A 23,663-nucleotide genomic window follows, 5' to 3' on the forward strand; every position below is an offset into this window, starting at 1 on the left:
TGCCTCTCCCTCCCCATCTTCCCCTTCAACTTCATGTGCCTCCTCTTCTTCTCCGCTATCGTCAGAGCTGCAGTCTTCATCATCGTCATCATCAATGTCGAAGTTTACCCATATAGGGTAAGACATGCTCGAGGTACCAGGTATTTGTGCAAGCTAACTTAGTGATAATGTACGTGGTACTAGTGCGTACATGTCGACAGTCAGTGGGTCGACCGGGAGCGCACATCCCGGGCCCGGGCCTGGCCGGGCTAGCTATTATAACGTGTACGAGCGTGTACCAAGCTGGTAATCTAAGTGCTTGTGCTGAGCGGCGTCTGCTAACTGAGCTCAACTCCGTGCTTATATGTCATCAATCGGTTCAGGGGTGTTGGTCACGTGACATATTTTTTTCGCAAAAACTGCAACGAGGTCCTCCAAAAATGTGATATTTGGGGGAGTTTCTAGAAGCGATAAAAACCGGAAAGACGCTGAAAACATACTTACATTGAAAAATCATGACATATATTTTACATTTCTTTTGCATATTAAAACATTTTGCATGCATTTTATTAGGTCTTTAAATCTCAAGCGGGAGAACGGGAGCTTTTGCGAGAATTGGCTTTCAGTGGGAGATTTCCTGTCAAAAGCAGGAGAGTTGGAGTCTCTGCACATATGGAAATTCAAGTTTGACAAAATAGGAAATTGACCTGCATGAAAATATCCATGAAATGCATGCAACTATGGGAAGGAGCATCATTTTTTTTTTTTTTTTTTTTGGGGGGGGGGACATATGTTTTGGGCCTCCTCTACCCCAATCATTCCTTAGGAGTAGACAATTTTCTTGCTTTTTGATAGGAAACTGTCCAAAAATTTAATCAAAAGCATGCACCAGATCTGTCACTTCAGTTCGAAAAATGAAAAAGTTCCTGGTGTGGGAGGGGATATCTCCTTTCTTTTAACCCTTTCCCTGCTTGGTTTCCCTTCACAGACTCAGTTCACTTTGGTAACTGACAATTTCTCAAATTCAATTGAAAATGTGTTTACTTGATATTTTCATTTGAATTCTAAAAATGCAAACGCTCCCTCATAAGCAGGGAAGTTGTTCCTGGGGGGCAAGGGGACAACATAATTATCTTGCTTTTTTTTTTATAGAAATCTGTCCAAATCTTTCCCCCATAGTGTGCACAAAATTGTTTAATTTCAATTCTGAAAATGCCAAATCTCCCTCACATGGATGCTCCCTTCCCCGTTAGGTACCCTTCCATACAATAACTTCACTATGGAGATTAACAAATTTCTGAATATTTCATCAAAAAAGTATGCACCAGATCTGTTACTTCAATTCCAACAAATCAAACGTTCCCTCACACGGGAGGGAGATTATTGTCTTTCAATACTTGGTTCCTATCCAAACATTTAGTATACTTCTTTGATTGACAATTTCCCAAATATTCCATCATAAATACTCATAATAACAACAACAATAATAATAATAATAATAACAATAACAATAATAATAACAATAATAATAATAATAATAATAATAATAATAATAATAATAATAATAATAATAATAATACAGCAAGTGTTGGTTGTTTGTACGCCCATGTATGTATGTATATGCATATATATATAGGTCTATATGTGTATTTGTATAATTTATTATATGATATTTTAATGCGGATTATTGTATTAATACTGCGGATGATAACTACATCACTGCTGTTATTGTAACACAGAAATAGGATTATATGTATTGATTGTTTTTATTGATTGATCACCGGTAATATTTGATATTCTATGTGTGATATGGGTTGCAATAATGTAAACTCTAATATTGTTGTTTTGTATCCTCATGTACGTGTCTAAACCTGCCATTCGTTTTGAATGAAACGGTGGACCTGGTTCTTTTGTATATTTGTTATTCTCACACTTACTTGAACTCGAATAAAGTCATGATTAAACAACCAGAGATTTGAGTAAGAAAGAAAGCACAAGAGAGACTGGAACAACGATGAATGGTTTCACTAGCAAGTTTACACATGGTCAATCGCCTTTAATTTCTGTAATTCATTATAATGAATTCTTGTGTGTAAACCCCTTCCCTTTCAGGAAAAAAAAAGAGAGGAGTCTTAATTTCCAAACAAAAGGAATGTTGTGCAATGATACACAAAGTTATCACTACCCCCTCCCATTCCACAATGATGTCTGGATATACGTACCTGCTCACCTCCGCCAGTCAATGACCCCTAACAATACTCTCCACCTCATCCAGTGAATCATAGACATTCAACATCCCTTGAGTATACATTGTACATCTAGCCCCAATTAATTTATGACCAGGCTACTCAAAGTCAAACACAAACATCCTGCCCTCCCCCCATTGATTACTTAGAATTGTTGTTGAATCCAAAACCATGAATACTATCTCCTTTATAAAGCTAATCCTGCCTTTGTTTCTATAACAACAAAAGTTTTGCCCAATTAAAACCTCTCTTTAATACAAAGACTCCACCCCCATTCACCCACTCACAACATGTTACCACCGTAGTGTATCATTGAATGTATGAGGAGAATTGGATCATGCAGAGAAGAAGACTTATAGTTCTTGTCCAACATCCACCATGGGAGCATGCCACCTTCGGATTGCTCTCTGATATTATTGTGAAGGCGACTTGCACTTATAAACCTTTTGATTCTTGAGTTAAAAACTAAAACTCAATAAATAAACATACTCTGAAAGACAAATCCAGTCTCCGGAGCCTATGTTTCTCTTGCGTCTACTTTACATACAATGTATCTGCACTTGGTACCTCTATATCAAACCATGAACATAACTGATCCCGAGTAGCTAAACACCGCTACACAACATTATCGTAAGAATTCCTGCATTGTATTGCATGTAAGCTGTATCGATTTCCACAGTCTGGACCTTTAGGCTAGCAGGAAAAACTTGGACGTGCTAGACGATAACAATGGTCAACGAAATCATTTTGAATAGCAGTCTTTTTATCCTTGTATTTTTTTTTTCAAAGTAAGATCAATGAAAACTAGAATTATCACTGAAGGTGATTAATACCCCCGCCCCTAGTGTCGCTTTAAAGTATGTGATGTCATGAGGGCAATGACGTTAATACCAAGTTTGTGCACTTGTCGAATTGGAAACAGAATAATTTCAGTTTACTGTACAACTACAGAGCTGACACTGAGTTCCACAAGGTTTGATTAAAAAGTGTGGTTATCATGGCAATGCATTGTCTGATACAAACACAAGGGACATTTTGCATAACTACACTTAAAGACCATCATACACACCAAATTTGACCTTCATAGCTTGAATGTTTTATTTTGATACAAAAATGAGTGGTTACCATGGCAACACATTTTCCTTAAACTAACACATTGGTGTCTTGCAAAACTACACTTCTAGATCATGATACATACTAAATTTGACTTTATTTGCTTGAATGTAACTGACAAATCAATTTTTTCTGGTTTATTATACACCAATATTTCCGATCATTTTCCAATTTTTCAGTTCACTCATGATGGGATACATGGTAATTTTATTAAATCACCATGTTTTTCCACACAACTTCGTATTTCATCCCTTAATGAGGAACTTAAGTCAGTTGACTTTACAGCTGTAACAAACCAGTCAGATGTTAATTCTGCGTATGATACATTCATAAATATTTTTACCGGTGTTTGCAAGAAACATACCGTACTAAATCTAGACATAAAGATAAAGACAAGAAACGGGCAAAGAAACCTTGGATCACAGCTGGTATTCTGCGCTCCATGAATATCGAAAGTCGTATTATGCACGTCTCCTGGAAACTAATCTAAATAATTTGAAAAAGACGTGGAATGTTCTGAAAGAGTTACTCGGTAAAAACACACACAAACCTTTGCCCTCTTTTGTTATAAAAATAATAAAAAAGTGTGTAGTGAAAATGAGAATGCCAATAGTTTTAACGATTACTTCAGTCATATTGGTAAAAATGTCGCCTCAAATATTGAAGCCTCAGAAAAACATTTCACATCTTTTTTGAGCTCACATAATGTTATGTCATTATTTATGTATCCAACTGATGAATGTGAAATTTTGAAAGTCATTTCTAAAATGAAACAATCTATGTCCACAGGTACTGATGGTATTAACTCCAGTGTTATAAAAGATGTTATATCATTTATCTCGATTCCTATCACACATATTTGCAATTTGTCTATGTCAACTGGTGTTTTTCCAGAATCGATGAAAGTCAGTAAAGTAGTTCCTGTTTTTAAAAATGGTGATGTCAATGCTCTAAGTAACTACCGACCTATTTCCCTTCTTCCAACGTTGTCGAAAATTCTTGAGCGCATTGTCTATGATAGGCTGTACAACCACCTGACCACCCACAAGGTGCTAACGAACAAATAATTTGGTTTTCGAGCTAACCATTCAACTGAATTGGCGTTGCTTTATGCAACTGAATTGCTCAATATATTCTATGATGAAAAGAAACTATGTGTTTACATTGACCTCAGTAAAGCTTTCGATTGTGTTGATCATGAAATCCTTCTTTACAAACTTAAATGGTATGGTGTGAGAGGAATAGCTAATCAATGGTTCTCAAGTTATCTTTCAAACAGAAAACAATGTGTCCAGGTTAAAGATTCTCTATCTACCCTTGCACGGATTTCGATAGGGGTCCCCCAGGGAAGTATTTTGGGACCTCTTCTCTTTTTGATCTTTGTCAATGACCTTCCAAGAGTCTCAAAGTCACTCACAATGATACTTTACGTGGATGATACCACCATCTTTTTTGCAGATACAAGCTTAGATAGACTTTTGTCTGTAGCAAATACTGATTGAGTTGGAAAAGGTTTCAAACTGGTTTCAAGCTAATAAATTGCAACTCAATGTATCAAAGACTAAGTATATGTTGCATAATATGAAGAATAAAAGTGCCTCTGCAGATGTAAAACTGAAACTTAATAACAATGATATTTCACAGGTTGACAATGTCAATTTCCTCGGTTTAATTATTGATCAGAAATTATCCTGGACCAGTCATATACGATATATTTCCCTTAAGATAAGCATGAATATTGGTGTTCTGCATAAGCTGCGTACTACATTGTATGTTACCATTAAATGCCCTGCATGCACTGTACAACACCACTATATTACCTTAACTACTGTAACCTCATATGGGGTCGTGCATCTGCCTACTTTTTAAAGAGACTAGTGGTGTTACAGAAACAGGTTATTCGTCTTTGCACTGGCTCACATTATCGTGCGCATACACATGATCTATTTCGACGCCTCGGCGTCTTATCTCTGTCTGATTTGGTTTTGTACAAGACTGGAATTTTTATGTATAAGTTTATTCACAATACACTTCCATCTGTTTTTATGGATTATTTCAAACGTTGTAATGAAATTCACTCAAAAAACACACGGCATCAATTCAATATTTATCCATTCTTTTTCCGAACAACTCGTGCCCAAAAACAGTTGATAAGGTTTCATGGATCTAATATTTGGAACTCCGGAATTCCGGAAAATCTTTAAAAGCTGCCTCCGAACAATTTCAAGAAAAAATTTCGATATGCTCTTGCCCTCTCCTCATTTTAGTCAAAATAGGAAATTTGAATTACATTTTTTAATTATGTATTTTACATGAGCTGCAATCGGTAATGTCTTCTCGTACTATTTACACAAATTTTTGTAGTCTCGTTCTATACCTCGTTCTGTTTTGCTTGCTTTGCTTCATGGTGATAAGCACAATCAGGGTATGCAATCATGACTTTCTCACTTTAAAAAATTGTAACTTCTAAAAGAATGCACCAACTGACTTAAAAATTCACATGCAGCATGCTAAGACATCAGTAATCACATGTGGGAAGACAATAGGTAATTTCTTCTCATTTACTGTTAATTATTAAAGATTAATTACCAAAAAGTCCCCCAAAACCCATGTAATGCGTCAAAAAAAGCGTTTTACAACTTACGTAAAATCAAGATTTGAGGTCCATATTTTAAGTCTAGTGGACATGACATGGATAAAAGAAATGTGCCTCTTTATCTTACTCTTTAATCTAGGTATCAACTAATGCCATGGATGTTCACCAATCATTAAGGTCTTTTAAATTCAGTAGATTTTATCTTTCGTATTTATTGATTTCGCGAGATCTAAAACCATCATTTAAAATGTACATGTGGGACTGGGGATGCTGAAATTCACTTAAATGCAAATTACAGTGGGTTCCTTTGAAATTTTTTCCTCAAAGTTTTGCTAAAGGGTAAAAGATAAATACATTTAAATACTCCAGAAGTCATGTGACATTTTGTCAATTACAAAAGGGTGAAATGACCTGCGGAATTACTCCGGACAAATGTAACGTTACTAACCGTAACGTTACTAACCATGCATTTGGGGTCTAGCTAAGAAATTATTGGTCGAATTGCTAAAAAACATTGTGTGAACATTTGTCATGATGCAATAATTGAAATTAATGCAACACTTTGTTTGAAGTAACTTGAATTTCCCCTATGTGTTTGGTATCAAATTAATGGATTTTTTCCTGGCATTGCTTGCATGCAATAAAAAACAGTGGTTCTTTCAGCTGGAGAAAGTTATAAGGTCTGAAGTCCCATCCTGGTAGGAGTGTAATGCTGGCTTATTTTTGTGACATTGTGACCTTTTAACCCATGCTGTACAGCTATACATGGAGAAACAGCTTATTTTTCTGCTTTTCCTGAAAGTACTGAAGACACACTACAATATGGTGCGCTGTTTGCCAATAAATGTTCAGCCAGTTTTGAGTTTTGAGCCATTTTCAAATGCTGAGTAAAATAAGTGCAGCCGTTTTTCAGTATTTTCAGTGAGGTATATCCTAATTTGACTACTTTAAAGAATCTTTTCCCCTTATTGAATATCCTTGTTTTTTTTTAACCATGAATTGTACATATGTAGAAATCTATTGTATGAAAATTTTAGCAAATTTGAGCAATAGGAACTTATTTTTTTATATTTTTACAAATTGCTGAGCATAAAAAAGTGCGATACACGCCCATGTTATACTGCATGAAGGTCATATCTAAGTGTTCAGTGTTCATATTTCAATGCTTGTCTAATTTCTAAAGATATCATAAGCAAAAACATAGTATTTGGGCTTAATATGTCATTGTTTGAGTGTCACAGCTTGGCTATCAACTCAAGTCATCATAAATCTCACATTCATTCTTCTATCTGTGTTTACAAATATGAGAATTGATCCAAACACTGTGCACACATTCAAGGTCAAACTGTACAGATAATTTTTTGATGAAAAATATAATATAGACCTTCCAAAGTACCAGCCCTAATTTCATAAAAATTTGTAATAATGGCCACTATATGTCTGTTACCTATTCCTGAAAGTTTCGCCTCTTCACTCTTTGGCAAAAGTGAAATATGATAAAATATGTAAAAGTGGTTTTATTTGAATTCAAAATAATGCCTACAAAATTGATCATCCATTTCGAGAAGTGAAAATATGAAATTCATTCATATTTTGTGATATGTCATGGCTATGTGCTGGTGGTGAATGAAAGGGATATTTATCAAGAATATCTAACAGCAATATCAGATGAAAAAAACATTCTCCTTTTTTTTAATGAATTTTTCCAATATATTAGTCATTTCAATGTAATTCGACACCCCTAATTCAAATGCTAATTTATGCGCAGTTTAATGCAAAATTTTGACTCTTTCTTTACATGAAATGAAAATTTGAACACTCAGCTACAACAAACAAAAAAAGCATTTTCACCAAGTTTTTTCATTTTTGCCCTGTTACACAATTGCATACCCTGATTGTGCTATTGACCTCTAATGTGATATTATTTGTTTTGTTTTGTCCTCTGTCTTAGTATGTTTTATTCTCTCCATGTTCCCTTGATGTAATTGGTAATTTCTGTTAATTTCAATTTTGTGCTTGTTTTAATATGCTTCATTCTCTCTGTGCTCCTTTTATCGTTTGATATTTTAATGTTTAAATTGCAATATGAGTATGATTTGTTTTCAAGGGTACATTCTATTTTAACAAGCCTCTGGCTTTCTCAGAACTGTACCTGCTACATTTTGTAAACGTTTTATATCGAAACGATTTTTATTACTGAATAAATGTATGAATTGAATTAAATGAACTGAATGATGGAAAAGTTACTCGATCTGCAAGGTTTTGGTAAAATTGTGGTTACCATGGCAACGGTTTGTGTGACAAACACAAAAATTATGTGTTCCACATCTATACCTCAGGGCCATAATGCCTACCAAATTTGATTTCAACTGCTTGAAAACATTGGAAGAAGTTCACTCCACAGGATTTTAAAAAACATGCGGTTACCATGGCAACGCATTGTCCGATACAAATATAATGGACATTTTGCAAAACTACACTTAAAGAGCATCATACACACCAAATTTCACCTTCATAGATTAAATGGTTCAATTTGATACAAAAATGAGTGGTTACCATGGCAACACATTTTTCTTATATTAACACATTGGTGTCTCGCATAACTACACCTCCTGATCATCGTACATACTAAATTTGATCTTAATTGCTTGAATGATGTGAAAGTTATTCAATCCACAAGGTTCTGGTGAAATTATGGTTACCATGGCAACGCTTTGTCCGACAAACACAAAAAATGTGCGTTCCACATCTATGCCTCAAGGCCATAATGCCTACCAAATTTGATTTCAATTGCTTCAAAACTGTGGAAGTTGTTCACTCCACAAGATTTCAAAGAAAATATGCGGTTACCATGGCAACGCTTGTCAAGTACAAACACAAAGAGTGTCTCGCATAACTACACCTATAGATCATCATAGATACCAATTTTGAAATTGATTGCTTAAATACTATGGAAGTTATTAAATCCACAAGGTTTTGGTAAAATTATGGTTACCATGGCAACGCATTGTCCGACAAACACAAAAAACATGTCTTGCACATCTATACCTCAATATCATCATCTACCCTAAGTTTCATTTAAATTGCTTCAAATTTTCGCGCATTTCGCGCAACCAGAACTAGCGCGAAACTAAAAGCACGCGAATATTTTTGCTTGCCATATGTGCCTGTGCGTGATGTCTTGATTCCGCGGAATTAAAAACACGCGAAACTCTTCCGACCCGGCCAAGCGCGAAAAATTAGTCGCGCGAAAATATCCACTTTTACAGTAGTATTGGTGGAGATGATGATTGGGCTTTAACTTTTTGCGAGATATCAAGCAATCACATATGAAATAATACATAGCATACCATTCCTTGAGGAATTCAAAGTTCATCGGTAGAAAATCGGTTTTGGAATGGCTAAGACATCCAAAAACAAAGTAAAATAAAGCAATCGTAATAAAAGGTGGGTCCCACCTTTTATCAGGATTGCTCTGTTTTGGATATCTCAGCCATTTCAAAATGACTTTTCATCAAATAAACATTGAATCCCTCTTGAAATTACATGCTCTTTCATATTTCATAAGAGATTTCTCATTATCTGACCGAAAAATGTTACAAATCTGAAGTTTGGTCTCAACCAAAACTATATGATCCCTTTAAGCCAGGGTTACTCCAGAACCAAATTCTCCAAAATAAATTTGGACCATTTCTGCCCGAATATGTCTTGAAGCGGATGGATTCATTGGATTCGGAACCTATTTTTCTCTGATTCGGGGAGCTCCCCGAATCAGAGACAAATAGGTTCCGAACAGATCCCGTATCAGAGCAGAATCGCGAAGAATTGTTCCGAATCAATTTTGGGCATCCCGAATAAAGCCGAATGCCAACCCAAATGTGGCCAGAATCGAGCCGAATGTGGCCCGAATGCCCCGATTGCAGCCGAATGACCACCCGAATGTTGACTCGAATCCAATGCACCGAATACGCCATCGAATTTGCCGAACATGCCCCAGAATCGTCCAAATTCGGCACAAATCGGACCCGAATATGGCCTCCCAATCAGGCTATATTCACAAGACTATTCAGGTCATTCTGGCCACTCATTCGACCTATTTGGCTGCTATTCGGCTGTATTCTGGCCTATTCAGTTCACTCACCTGTACTCGGCTCTGTATTCTGGTAATGATTCCGATGGATTCGGGGAGGTATTCGGGGCATTCTGGGCAGATTCAGCTCTATTCGTAATATTTGGGTCTATTTGGCTAGATTATTCGGAGCTGTTACTCCCCTGATACGAAGATACGAATAGGCCCAAATCTGCCCAGAATGCCCTGAAAACCTCCCCGAATCAAACCGAATTCCATCTGAATACATCCCGAATATGGCCCGAATGGCATTTGTCGGGGCCACATTCGGGAGTATTTTGGAGGGTATTTGGCTGGTTTTGAACATTTCAAAATGAGCCGAATCCCTCCACGCATGTTCTATAATCCGTCCCGAATTTTCGCCCATTCAGCGAAGGAGAACAGAATGCTCCTGAATCCACCCGAACACGTGTATTCGGGTAGATTCGCAGTTGATTTGAATCAGTGTAACAGAGGCTTTAAAGGGACAAATTCTGCTACAATTTTGCAGAAATAAAATGTCTTTTTTTTGGGGGGGGGGTAACATAAAGGGAGGTACCATGTAACATAGCCTTTGGATATGGCCTCCTTAAACATAGACTAGACAGACTGATTATTAAAGTTCTGAACGCATTGGTTGAAGACTATTTTTCAAGACTAATCTACTCATTTGGAATTGCTATCATAGTTTGATACAAAATGGCACCACACAGGTTTTGTCCCTTTTGGGGGTACCAACATCTGACTTGGCCCATGGACTCAGTAGTCTAGCAGATATGCTGCCTGGCTAGCAATCTGGAGGTCTTTGGATCTAGTCCAACCCGAGTGAGTATGCCCATGATTTTTATCATGGCTACTACTAAAACACTGAACAATCGCTTTTCACTTACATCAATGAAGGGCAATTGTGACTCGGCTCCACAAAACCAACAAAAAGTATCCAGATTCTGAAAGAGCAGACTCTAAGCTTTAAAATGATATATAACTCAATCCAAATGGACTCTCCTAACCTATCTAAATATTGGAAAGAAAGTACACACTCTGGATAAGTGTGAACTGAGAAAAGAGGCTCTGAAGAACAGGGGTTGTATTCTGAGGTCATAATTAAGTCTGTAATTAACTTCGTGATTAAGTCGTGAAGTTAATAGGCCCTTAATCATGGGCAAAATCGGTATTCTGAGGACGTAATTAAGGTATGATTAAGTCTCCTGTAATTATTTTAGATCCCTCCCATCTAATTGTTATTCCATCCAATCAGACGCGTTGTTAGAAGCCAAAATGATGATTACACGCGCAAATATGCCCTCAATGCGCGCTCCTCCACACCCCCTGTAATTACAGCCCAAGAGCTCCGTGCGCACACTCCGGTATTTGATTACAACCCCTCACCTACGAACGCGAAGATCTCAACCTCTTTGCTCAAATAAAATGACAAAATTCCTCGAAGATTGGTTATATTTCTTTTTTTTCTCTGAATTTTACGGATACCATGATAACAAGATTCAACTGCTCCTCGGTTACCTAAGACGGTAAGTACCGCAGTGGCAGAGAAAACGTGATGTAATGCATGATATCGGAGTAGTTAATGACACTCTTTGGTATCATTAAGTTTTCCATTAACTTTCATACTTAAAGGACAAGTTCACCTTCATAAACATAAGGATTGAGAGAATGTAGCAATATTAGTAGAACACATCATTGAAAGTTTGAGGGAAATCGGACAATCCGTTCAAAAGTTATGAATTTTTGAAGTTTTTGTGCAGTAACCGCTGGATGAGCAGACTACTGCAGTGTGTGAATAACTTAGATGTCACATGCGTACAACAATATAAGGAAAATATAAAGAGAATTTCACAAAATTTCATCTTTTGAAAAAAGTACGCATTCCCCCGACTCGTTACCGACAAATGTTATGGGTAATATTATTCCCCCTGCCTTTAGAAAGAGGCAAGTCAAGTGCTCTTTTATTATGCGAAAAAAGTGAAAATATGTTGAATTTTCTTTACATTTTCTTTATACTGTTGTACGCATATGACTCACAAGCTGTAGTAGTCTCCTCATCCAGCGGTTCCAACACAAAAATTTTAAAAATTCATAACTTTTGCATCGATTGTCCAATTTTCTTCAAACTTTCACTGATGTGTTCTACTAATATTGTTGCATTTTCTCAATCCTTATGTTTATGAAGGTGAACTTGTCCTTTAATTACACCCTCAGAATACCGATTCGTAATTAACTCTGTGATTAAGTCCTCTCAGAGGTGCGCGCGCATTGATACGCGCAAACGCGTAGGTCCTTCCCGCCAAAACGCTTGTTGCTATGGTAGTTAATATACCCCCTACTTAATCATGCTCTCAGAATACCAATTCGGTAATTAAGTGCTAATCAGACACTTAATAAGCTCTCAGAATACGGCCCCTGGGTCTATTCAAGCGCTTAATCTTTACCAAGCCATGCTAGCTGCACGGTGAACGGAACAAATAACAGGATGATAACCACCAGAGTAACAACAATGAAGAGATTATCAGATTAAGCTGAAATTAAGCATGCTTTATCAACACATTCTGTTGATGATCAATGCCAACTTTCAAAGCAGTAGCATTATCCCTTCTAAAGTTATTGGAGTTGAAAGTGATCAGCATGGACAGGGTTTTTTAAGAAATGAACAGAGGACTCTTTTAGAAACACCTAATCACATTATTCTACCAAAAAATGTTCCAGAAAAACTGATAAAAATTCAATTTCCTTTTCGTTTTATGATTCCAAACTTTAGTATAATGTAGTAGAAGACTTGCTCTTTCAGAAAATATGAAAAAGTCAAGATTGGCTATGTTGACCTATTTCACCTATTTTCATCTCTCACACAAAATCAGCGTGTGCAACTTTTTGTTCGTTTTGTGATGCACGGTCACAATTTGTCAATCAGTTACAATGCGATTGTCATATTTGTTATAAAAATCATCAGTTGTATATCTGGTTTTTATTCATTCCCTATAGCCAACAGCAAATCACATACCAGGGTTCAAAATTGGCAATGGTCCGCTGGCCATTGGCCACCCAAAATCACGTCGGACTAGCTAAAAATCATAAAATTCTGAAGTTACTATAGTGGGGTGGCTTAGTGAAATTATCGTGACACGGCGGACAAAAGCATGATTTTTTCACCAAAGGTACTTCATGATGTACCTTCTCAAAAAATAGGGTGCTCCAAGAAAATTGATGCTGGGAAGGAGGTCAGAGGTCAAAGGTCAATGACCTTTATTTGTGAAATAGGTTTTTTGGCTATTTCTCAGGTCAGGAATATCCAATCTGGATAAAACTTGGCAGGAAGAATATTGAGAACAAGTAAAATATTTTGATTGAATTTGGAGTGAATTTTCCAAAGGTCAAAGGTCAATGAACTTTTTCTAAAAATCATGTTTTTGTTTATTTCTCCAGGTAGGAAGATTCAGTTTTCACAAAATTTGATATGAACGTTGTATAGAAGGTACCAAGAGTATAAACCAGGGGTCAAATATAATTGTTGATTTGTGCATTGCCATGGCAACCCAAAACTAGGGTTTTTAATTGAAGTTAGTTACAGGAGGCTATTTTCCAGTTTGGAAGAGATTCCATTTGAATAGGTACAACTGATCGATGGGATGTATAGAGGTTTGAAATACTTTTCATTAGTGTTAAGTGGTATGTTGCCATGGCAACTACATATATAGATTTTGGTTAAACTTAAAGGAGACTTCAGAACTTATGAATTTGAAGAGATTTCCATCAAGGTTGGTATAATTGATCAACAAAAAAGTCGCCAGACAAAGATTTGTCACCTTTATAGCAGGTGGGTTGAGTGAATGCAGCAACAATAGTAGAACACATCAGTGAGAGTTTGAGGAAAATTGGACAATCCGTTCTAAAGTTATGAATTTTTGAAGTTTCTGCTCATGCAGCCGAGGCTGGATGAGAAGACTACTATACCTTGTAATGTCACATGTGTACAACGATATAAAGAATGAATAAAGAAAATTCAACATAAATTATTTTCGCTTTAATACAAAAGGATACTCGACTTCTCTTTCAGAAGGCAGGGGGAATAATATTACCCTTGACATACGTCAGTAGCAAGTCAAAGAAACTATGTGAACTTTATTCAAAAAGTATGGTTTTGTGAAATTCTCATTTTATTTTCCTTAGAATGTGCGCATGTGCCATCATACACTGTGGTAGTCTTTTCATCCAGCCGCGACTGTGCAGATACCTTAAAAAATCATAACTTTTGAACGGATTGTACGATTTTTTCCAAGCTTTCTGTGATGTGTCCTACTAATATTGTTGTATTCACTGAATCCATGTGTACATGAAAGTGGACTTGTCCTTTAAGGACAGATTCTGAAAGAGCAGACTGTAAGCTTTAAAATGATGTATCACACAATTCAAAGGGATTCCCCTAACCTATCTAAATAATAATACCGGTACTGGAAAGAAAGCACACACTCTGGATAAGTATGAACTGAGAAAAGAGGCTGCATTGTCTATTTTAGCATTTAATCTTTACCAAGCTATCTCATGTCATTATGTTCATCTTTTCTTCCCCCCTCCAATTTTCATTTGAGTTTGTCATTATTAATTTTTGATGATAAGAACGATTCCACAAGGCATTGTTTTCCTTAAAAATGCTTCAACTGCTCCTTCAGGTCCAAAATCTACATCAATATATATAATTTTCCTGATCTCCTCAACATTTTCCAAAAATAAAGCATACACCTTTTATGCATTGAGTCCTCCTTTTTGTGGATAATTAAAGGCAAAAACCCAAAATTAGTGCTTGAAAATTATTCTTAAGTGTGAGTTACGGATAGAAAGAACCTCTGTAAAAAAATGAATCTGTATAATCAATGTTAAGTATTGTTAATAACACAAAATGTGAACAATATTTCTATGATAACATGTTTCCAGACTAAACCGTCCGCATTTATGCTTTAATGAGAAAAATACTGATATCTCTTTATATGTTTGCTTTGATTGCAAAAACTGTATATGGTAGGATGTCTTGTGATACAACAGGGGGGCATTTCATGAAGCAGTTTGGTCAGATATTTTTCTGACAAACTGTTACAAACTACAGAAATCCTTGCATCTGATTGGCAGAGAGCAAATTTGTCCGAAAACTTGTCGGACAAAATGCTTCATGAAATGTCCCCAGACCTACACATATTATGCATAAAATGTGATATCCTGAACATTTTTTTCAAGTCACTCTCCCAAAAGTGTATATATAGGACCTTTAAGTTTTTCTTGCGTTTGTTCCTGGCAGATTACTAGTACACAAATGCTCCAATCCATGATGACCTAACGGAAATTAAGGAAACTAAAATGAATATACTGAAAACCAAAACTACAGATACTAATAATTTACTTCATTCTTCTCTCCCCACCCCACCCCACCCCTTCTTTTTGGTTTCTTGATATACTAGTAGATCTAGCTGACTTTGATAATTGTCATTATGTAACATCATCTTCAATTGACAAGGCGATAAAACTTAACAATCATTTCATTATGCTGCTGGACTAATGGGGTTAGTTGAACTATATTGTTTTTAATGTACTATACTTTTTCCTCCTATCAATCACATGTATTTTGGGTGGAATGTATTTTCACATAAAGCATCATAGAATCAACCGCATTTGGGGTCGGGAATTTGTCATATATTATATTGTGATTTAGATTCTGCTCTATGCCGATTTTGTTTTATTTCTATCAACTCTTTAAACTTCCCCATAGACTTTGTTCACCAGCCAACTACATCCCACCCTCTTTGGATAATATGAACCCTTCAAACATTGCTTTTACTTTTTAATAACATGTCTATACATAGCTATCAGACCAAAAATATTCAAACCGCTTTAAGTCTTTATGAGTGAAATTACAAATATCAATATATTTTCAAAAATATTCAAATTGTCTAAATTCAACTTCATCTATGAAAACAAACTTTTAACCTTTTTAAACATTTGAATAACCCCCATAAGAAATAAGAAACATATAGAGAGGGGAAGTGCGGACTATAAAAATTGCTTACGGGAACCAGGTAATCCCTGCGCTAAACCTATGGAATTCACACAATCTTGGAGGAAACGGGTTAAATTTGTTAGGAAATATGTAGGGCAATACCCAAAACCTTAAGTTCTCAATGGAATATGCAGCTCTTCTACTGGTAAACTAGTAGCTCTGGGAGAAAAAATGAGCTGTGACATAGTCCTACACCTGGCTCAGTCATTGCCCAAGATTTAAAGTATCTGAGCCAGAGTCACATGTCACTCTTTGCCATTTCTCTACAGGAGGTAGACAGTACTAAAAAAAATCCTTTACCAGAAATTATATCAAATTATTTAATGAAAAGGTGCTTAAGAAAACTGGACTATTCCAACACACCTCCCTCAGGTCTGCAACACAGACTAACCACCTGTTACCATAGGAAAACCAGTAAAAATGGTGTATTACTGTAAACATGCACATAATATGTCGTATTATGGGTCTGAATTTTAAGACTAGCAACCATGTACATTGCATTGCATTGTACAGAAACCTGGCGAATGCCCTATGTATAGTCTTTAAATTCAGACATTATTGTTATGTACAAATTAAGGGCATTTTCTCATTTTTTCTGTTAGCGGATTTCTTGGAGCACCCCCTAATTTTGATCCTCATATATATACAAATGTCTGAGGAAAAAATGACACTTTTGTCCGGCGTGTCACGATTATCAGTATATTTGTCACAAAGCCACCCCACTACTAGTCCGTCTGGCTAGCCAAAATATTGCTTCAGTGTCAAAATTGATTCTAAGTAGTCCGCCTGGCTAGTTAAAAAAAAAAGTTAAGTGCGACCCCTGCATACCATAAACTCATGTGTATGCTGTATTCAGTAGGGCTCCATTCAAGACCTACTTCATTTTGGAAATAGCTTACTGTATACGCTATATATTTCGCGAGTCTAAATTTTCGTGAATTGGGAATTCCCCACAATTTCGCGAGTGGTTAAATTTGCGATCGTGGAGTCCTGTACTGAACAGAGAAATGTACACGCGCACGTCACGTCCACATTGGGATCAGAGTCAATATTTTTGCGTGTCTTTAATTTAGAGAATAGCACCTGACTCGCGAAATTCGTGAAATTAAAAACCTCGTGAAATATTTGGTGTATACAGTAATCTTTGTACACAATGAGAAAATAATTATAATCTACACATTTTATTTGTAGTTCCTGTCACTGTGAAAAGGGGCCTACATGCAGAATATAATCTTTTGTAAATTATAGAATGTTGCATAAACTCACAGCAACCTCCCCTTCCTTGTCCAGCCACGCAGTCATGTCATCCAGAGCATGCTTGGCACATTGCCTGCAGACAGCAACATCAGACATCACAAAAGGTCATGAGAACATTATCTATTCATTATCTGTCTCGTCCACAGCTCTACACAAATCTTCACAACAAATTCCTAAGCTACTGCCAGCTTCTACTCATGTAGTCATAACATGTTTTGATACCGTTTAGAGGTGATCAGCTCTGACATTGGATCTAAATGAACTAAAACACCATTAAACTAATTTGAAATCAATTTCAGAAGGGCAAATTTCTGGCTCTCCTGCAAGTAGCGCATGTATGACACTTTTTGATGTAAGGTGAGACAAAATTATATATTATCCCATGACTCACACTTTGCATTGATCAAAAAATCACTCAAATTAATTCACAGATGATAAGCAGAATTATCCCCAACTCTCTATGTATATTCATCAATGAATGAAATTACTTCTCTTTCAAAATGACATCTTTGCTTCTCTTTAATGTAATTAGATGGAACATCAAAGCCATGTTGCAGTAGAAGGATACAATAAAAGTCATAAACTGCTGGCTCAGAGCAGTCATATCCAATTTTCTACATGCATCATTAACAACTTTTCAAGTAATTGTCAAAGTTGGTAACTACAACAGTGGAATTATTTGTGTTGACTATTTTGTCCTTGCAAACCATGGAGCAATATCATCCATTAAAAATGTTTGCAGTCAAGGTTTTTGAACAAAACAATGAGTACAGCATCATGATACCAAATAAGCATAATACATGTACAATGTATATATTACTAAATTAGTCATACCAGTTATGCATACTAAAAAACGCTAACAGTTCTTTTTCTGAAGGTTATCAATTCTGAAAATGAAATAAGGTTCACTTTTCAGGTTTGTTATTTTAAAGGTTCATAAATCTGAAAATGAAATACTGTTCGTTATCCTACAGGTTTGCTAATCCACACATAAAATAAGATTTGTTATTTTGAAATTGAAATAAGGTTCATTATTCAAAAGGTTTGTTAGTCCCAAAATAAAATAAGGTTTGCTATTCCCAAAGTTTGCTAAACCAAAAATGAAATAAGGTTCGTTAATCCGAAGATGAAATAAACTTCATTAAGTGACAGAATTTGGTGTAGTCATGAAAAAAAGGGTAGGATATTATATAATGAAAGCTAAATGAAAACGCACACACATGCACACACCCACAAACACACACATGATACAAATACCTAAACGATCAGTTAATGACAAAATGGAATATAATGACAATCTGTATTTGTGTTGATAAATTAAAGAAGCATTTTCTCCTCCTCCCTCCATCGGTATAACACCCTTCCCCTCTTCCACATCATTATCAAGATGAGTAATGCATTACATGGAAACTATCATTGTAAGAGGACACTCAAAGGCAGAAAAAAAAAATATGTGTACTGATCATCCCCTTTCAGAGGATCCTGTGAGCTCCCCAGTCATGATATAGATTAGAACCATCAAACCTTCATAACTACTCTTCAGAAATTGTGATCCCTCCCCCCCCCCCCCCAACCGGGTTTGCTACTTTTGAAGGAACAAACTGTATCAAACTTTGGATGAACAAACCTCATTTCATTTTTTAATTAAAAACCTTGGGAATAACATAAAAAATGTTCGAATTAATGAACCCTTTCCTCATTTTCATCTGAATACAACTCTAGCTATAGGGAATTTGTGCGAGAGTCAGAAGAATGAACCTTCGGAAAATGAACCAAATTTTATTTTCAGACTAATTAACCTTTGGAATAAAAAACAGTACCTTAGAAAAACAGGAGTGCTTTGAGCGCACACCTGCAAAAAAAGTGCACACATACACTCATATTTCCTACTTTCAATATAAAAAAAGGTTTTAATGATTTCAAATGTGAAACGTGTGAAATATTCCATGACTATGCACTTTACCTGAAATCATTTTCAACAAAAACATATCAGGAACGCGAAACATTACTGATGCAAATATGAAGATGCATACACAAGCAGTACCATGTTTGCCAACACTACTTTTTTTTAAATTTTTTTATTAACACAACTATTAAAAACAGTAATTCTAGATGCAGCCTAAATTTCACAACCAAATCAAGGTCTTTTCAACCCCCCCCCCCCAAAAAAAAAAAAAAAAACCTGCCTGGCTCCACACATTATGATGTATGGGACTACGGAATATTCAAAAGCAACTCTGCATTAACTAAAACAGCTCTTTATTAATTTATTGAATGTTAAACACTCACTGAATTAATCTTATAGACAATGCTAAGGCTCCACAATCATGTAACAACTTGTTCTTTGTCATCAGCTACTATCACTGTTGTTTCTATTTATGTCAATTTCGAGATTAAACAGAGCCTTATTTAAAGTGCCATATGAACAAGTTTGCATAGCCATGAAGGTGTTTGCAATGCATTAACCTGCTCTGCATGCATCACGTAACAGCACTAACTCACACATTAAATCAGTTATAGCATAGCAAACTAAACTCTGTGTGTAAATGAAAACCTCAGCCTCAACATTTCACAAACCATACAATTATTCATAAAGCTTATTTTTCTTCACATTACACATTTGTTTGTTTGTTTTGTTTTGTTTTGTTTTTTGATAGTTTTAGGTAAATCTGGCGGTCCTGATTCAGCATGACAAGCTTTTCCACATGAGGGAAAACATCAAACTCCAAAAATTTGGAAGTTTGGATAATTAATATTTGGATATATTTCATTGAAGAGTGACATTGAAATGGGTCAAATCTAAATCATTATTTTTTTTTTAATCCAGGCTTTTTCTGAAAAGTTACAGCCCCCAATAAACTGTACATGAAGTTTTAGGGTAAAGATTGCAGTCTGTGGGCTGATAACTGTGTTAAAGAATAAAATATTATATCAAAACCATCTGCTGCTTAGTTTGGTTTTACTATTAGGTTATCACATTCATTTCAGTGCAGCAGTAAAAGTTTTGTGTGTTTTGTTAGCAATTGGCCGAACAACAGAGTTTGATTAAATGAAATTTGCTATTTTTGAGTGACTGCTGCAGCCAAGTTAGATGAAATACATTGCTCATTTTCTGTAAACTGGAAGAACTTTATGATCCTAACATGCACAATATATGGATCTGACAATCAGTTATTGTACACGAGGTCACCGAAAATGGTGTTAAGCGTCAAAGTTAATGTTTTGGGGTGCATGTTTGGAAGCTGATAACTTCAAAATTCAATGAGCTTAGAAGCCAATATTATGCATATTTACAGACTCTCACTTGCTCTACACACCTACCAAAAATCGACCAAAAAATATTCTTTGTTTTCTTGTGGGGCACCCTCAAAGTTGGCTTTTTTCAAAAAGTTGCCAAGTTCAAGGTCAAAAATCACCACTCGTCCCATCAAGGAGCGACACCAATTTTTGTTTATTGATAGACATTTACCTATATTTTCATGGGTTACCAAAAAACTTTTGTAACCAGAATGCTCAATAGCTTTTTTATGCATTTGAAAAGGGTCATAAACACCCAAAAGTCGATGTAAAATGACACATCGGGTTTTCAACACATTTTAAATTGTGATAAATCAGAGATGAAGTGCCAAGACACAATGGTATCTTCTGTGATGATAGTCTGTAATTAGTACCAAAAGGATAATCACATGTCATTTTGTCTTATTGGCAATGACCTTGAAAATGCAGCTGAAAACCATAAAAAACAGTCAATTTGTCAGTTTTCCATAACCATAATGGTGTTAAAGTGTATTTAAATCGATTTTTAGTTGTGTGCCATTTCAGTACTCAAGGTGACTTTAAGCTGAAAACTGCTAATCATGTTCCATTTCTATTCTATTTTAAGCTACATATATAGTATTTCAAGTCATCTCCAGATCTTTTGACTTTGACATTGTTCTGAACACAGCTGTAAATTCCTTAATATTAGCATATTCCAAACATACACGATTTACACCTTTTCAAACTTGATTTTCTCTCAGAATGTCTGATCATATTTATATTTACAGTACTGGTAGTCTGTAACAAGTATTTAGGAGATCTGGTAGTAATTGATTTGGCTAACATGACAATGACCTTGAAAATACAGGTGAAAATCATCAAATCAATAATCATTTACATTTCCAATACACTTTTTAATTATAGGGTGTTTAATTTCTATATTGATGAGTTACAGCTAATAATTGCAAATTATTTTCCTCTTTGTTCCATTTTGAGCTCCAATTAGTATCAAAAGTCATGTACATACATACCATTTGACTGTGACATTATTCTTAAAATAGCCACAATGCCTTAATATGAGCATATTCACCACACATTGAGCATTACAGCACATTTCAAAATTGATTTTCTCACAGAGAGAATGCCTAATCATGTTGATATTTGCAGTATTGGTAGTCTGTAATGGGTACTTTAAGGATCTATGATGCCCAATGCACACACTTAACAGTAGTTTCCAATTTATCCAGGTTGTAGGCTTATAGATAATGGATGCACATTATTATCACCATTAATTTGTGTTGTTCGGCCATGCATTGGTTGCAAAGGGAGGCCGTATCTTGGCAAACGGTTTCACTTTGGGGCAAAATATTTCAGAATCTTCCGTCAGACACTTGGGGGCACATTTGGTGTGAATTTTAAAAAAATTGAAGTGGGTCAGGTTACAAATTGTCTGAATATTGGTTGATTTGATGTGGATTCACCCGTTTATCATTTCCAATTACTCAAGTCATGCTTGAAAAAGATATTCGGCAGTAGTATTGAAAGAATATTTTATACATGTATAGTATATTTACAGTGAGAATTCAGTATGTTTGCTTCCATCTGCATAATATAAATAATTTTTTTAATCTATAAATAATAAAAGAGATTTTGTTGTCCATGGTAATCTAGGATGCTTTTTATACATGTTTAACTTCAACCAAAGGAACATATTTATCTAAATGAGAATTCAAAATTTACATACAAACATTGAACAATAAATCAGTATCATGAGTGCTTCATACTTCTCTCAAAGTTTCTTCATTTAAACTGTTCTTCGGATTCTGTAAATTATCCAGTATTACTTTTCTGAATGCTTCTCTAATGGGACTAATTGGTTTCATGGTAACTAGGACAGAAGTGAAAATTAGGAAGCAGTCTGACATATCAGACAATAATATTTGATTTTGGAGAAGGCGTAACATTACAAAATATATTATCAATAAGAAAAGCTGTTTTATTTGTTACTCAGGTGGGTTTAGTAATAATGGGTGGCAAAAAAGGGGTATTTACAAAGATGAAAAACTGAATATTTTACGGAGAAAATATGATATACAGAATGTACCATAAACATCATATGACTTTATTAAAACACAAAAGACAACAGACAAATAAGCATATCACAATATAGTAAACTCGAGTGCTTTGTTTAGCTGAGCAAGTAAGGTTGGTATTAGTGCCTTGTGATAAACTTAACCATCCGATAAAAATATGCAAAAAAAAACAACAACAACTAAGCACTTCTAAACAGATATCAATCACAATGCTGGTTAAATGAAGCAAGAACTAAAATTTAACAGAACAAAAAAAAAAACTAGAAATGTCGCTATCGCGACTAGCATGCCTCCGTCATAATGCATGCAGCATGATTCTCTCAATAAGTCTATAGTACGTCTTGACAATGTGTGACGACAGTTTCACATAATTGGCAAAAAATTAAAATCACATGTTTGCTTTGTGTTGCTTGTTCACTTTCCTTGAAAGATAAATGGCTATATTGCTTGAGAGAGCATGTATTTGGGGATTTGAGTGTTACTTGGCCTTTCACCCTTTTCTAAGTTTATGCATTGAGTAATCTCAAAGGTATGGATAAAATGTGTGTAATTTCAGCATAATATAGTAAAATCTTTTGACCTTTGAACCTGTGACCCTGAAATTATCCAAGGAATCACTGTCAGGCAGTACCTATAGATATGTACTAGTTTCATGATGTTACCTTAAGCTACTTCCGAAATATGGAGGAAGTGCAATTTAGCATTTTCACTTGACCTTTGACCTTTTAGCCAAACACATTCCCAGTGAATCTCTATTGTGTAATACATGTATTCACTAGTTTCCAGAAAATACCTTCAGGCATTCCATAGATATGAGGGAAATAGTGACATTTTGAGGAGTTGACCTTGGCCTTTCCACCCACGACCTTTGACCCATGACTCCGAAATTCCCAAGAGAATCACTGTCAGTCAGTATATGCATAAGTTCTATGAAGACACCCTGAACTATTTCCAA

At 35.6% G+C, this 23,663-nt stretch overlaps 1 protein-coding gene across 1 annotated transcript in view; it reads right to left on the bottom strand.

Annotated features, from left to right (window-relative positions):
- LOC139724953 (6-phosphofructo-2-kinase/fructose-2,6-bisphosphatase-like) overlaps window positions 1-23,663 on the bottom strand; it is a 142,899-nt gene that overhangs the window by 63,775 nt on the left and 55,461 nt on the right. The window contains 1 exon segment of the mRNA XM_071636069.1: window positions 17,367-17,430. Within this exon segment, the coding sequence (XP_071492170.1) occupies window positions 17,367-17,430 (64 nt within the window).

This window comes from Diadema antillarum, unplaced genomic scaffold, assembly GCF_040938485.1.
Source record: "Diadema antillarum isolate AM-2024a unplaced genomic scaffold, OU_Dant_1.0 seq00000007_RagTag, whole genome shotgun sequence".
In the NCBI taxonomy this organism is placed as follows: Eukaryota; Metazoa; Echinodermata; class Echinoidea; order Diadematoida; family Diadematidae; genus Diadema; species Diadema antillarum.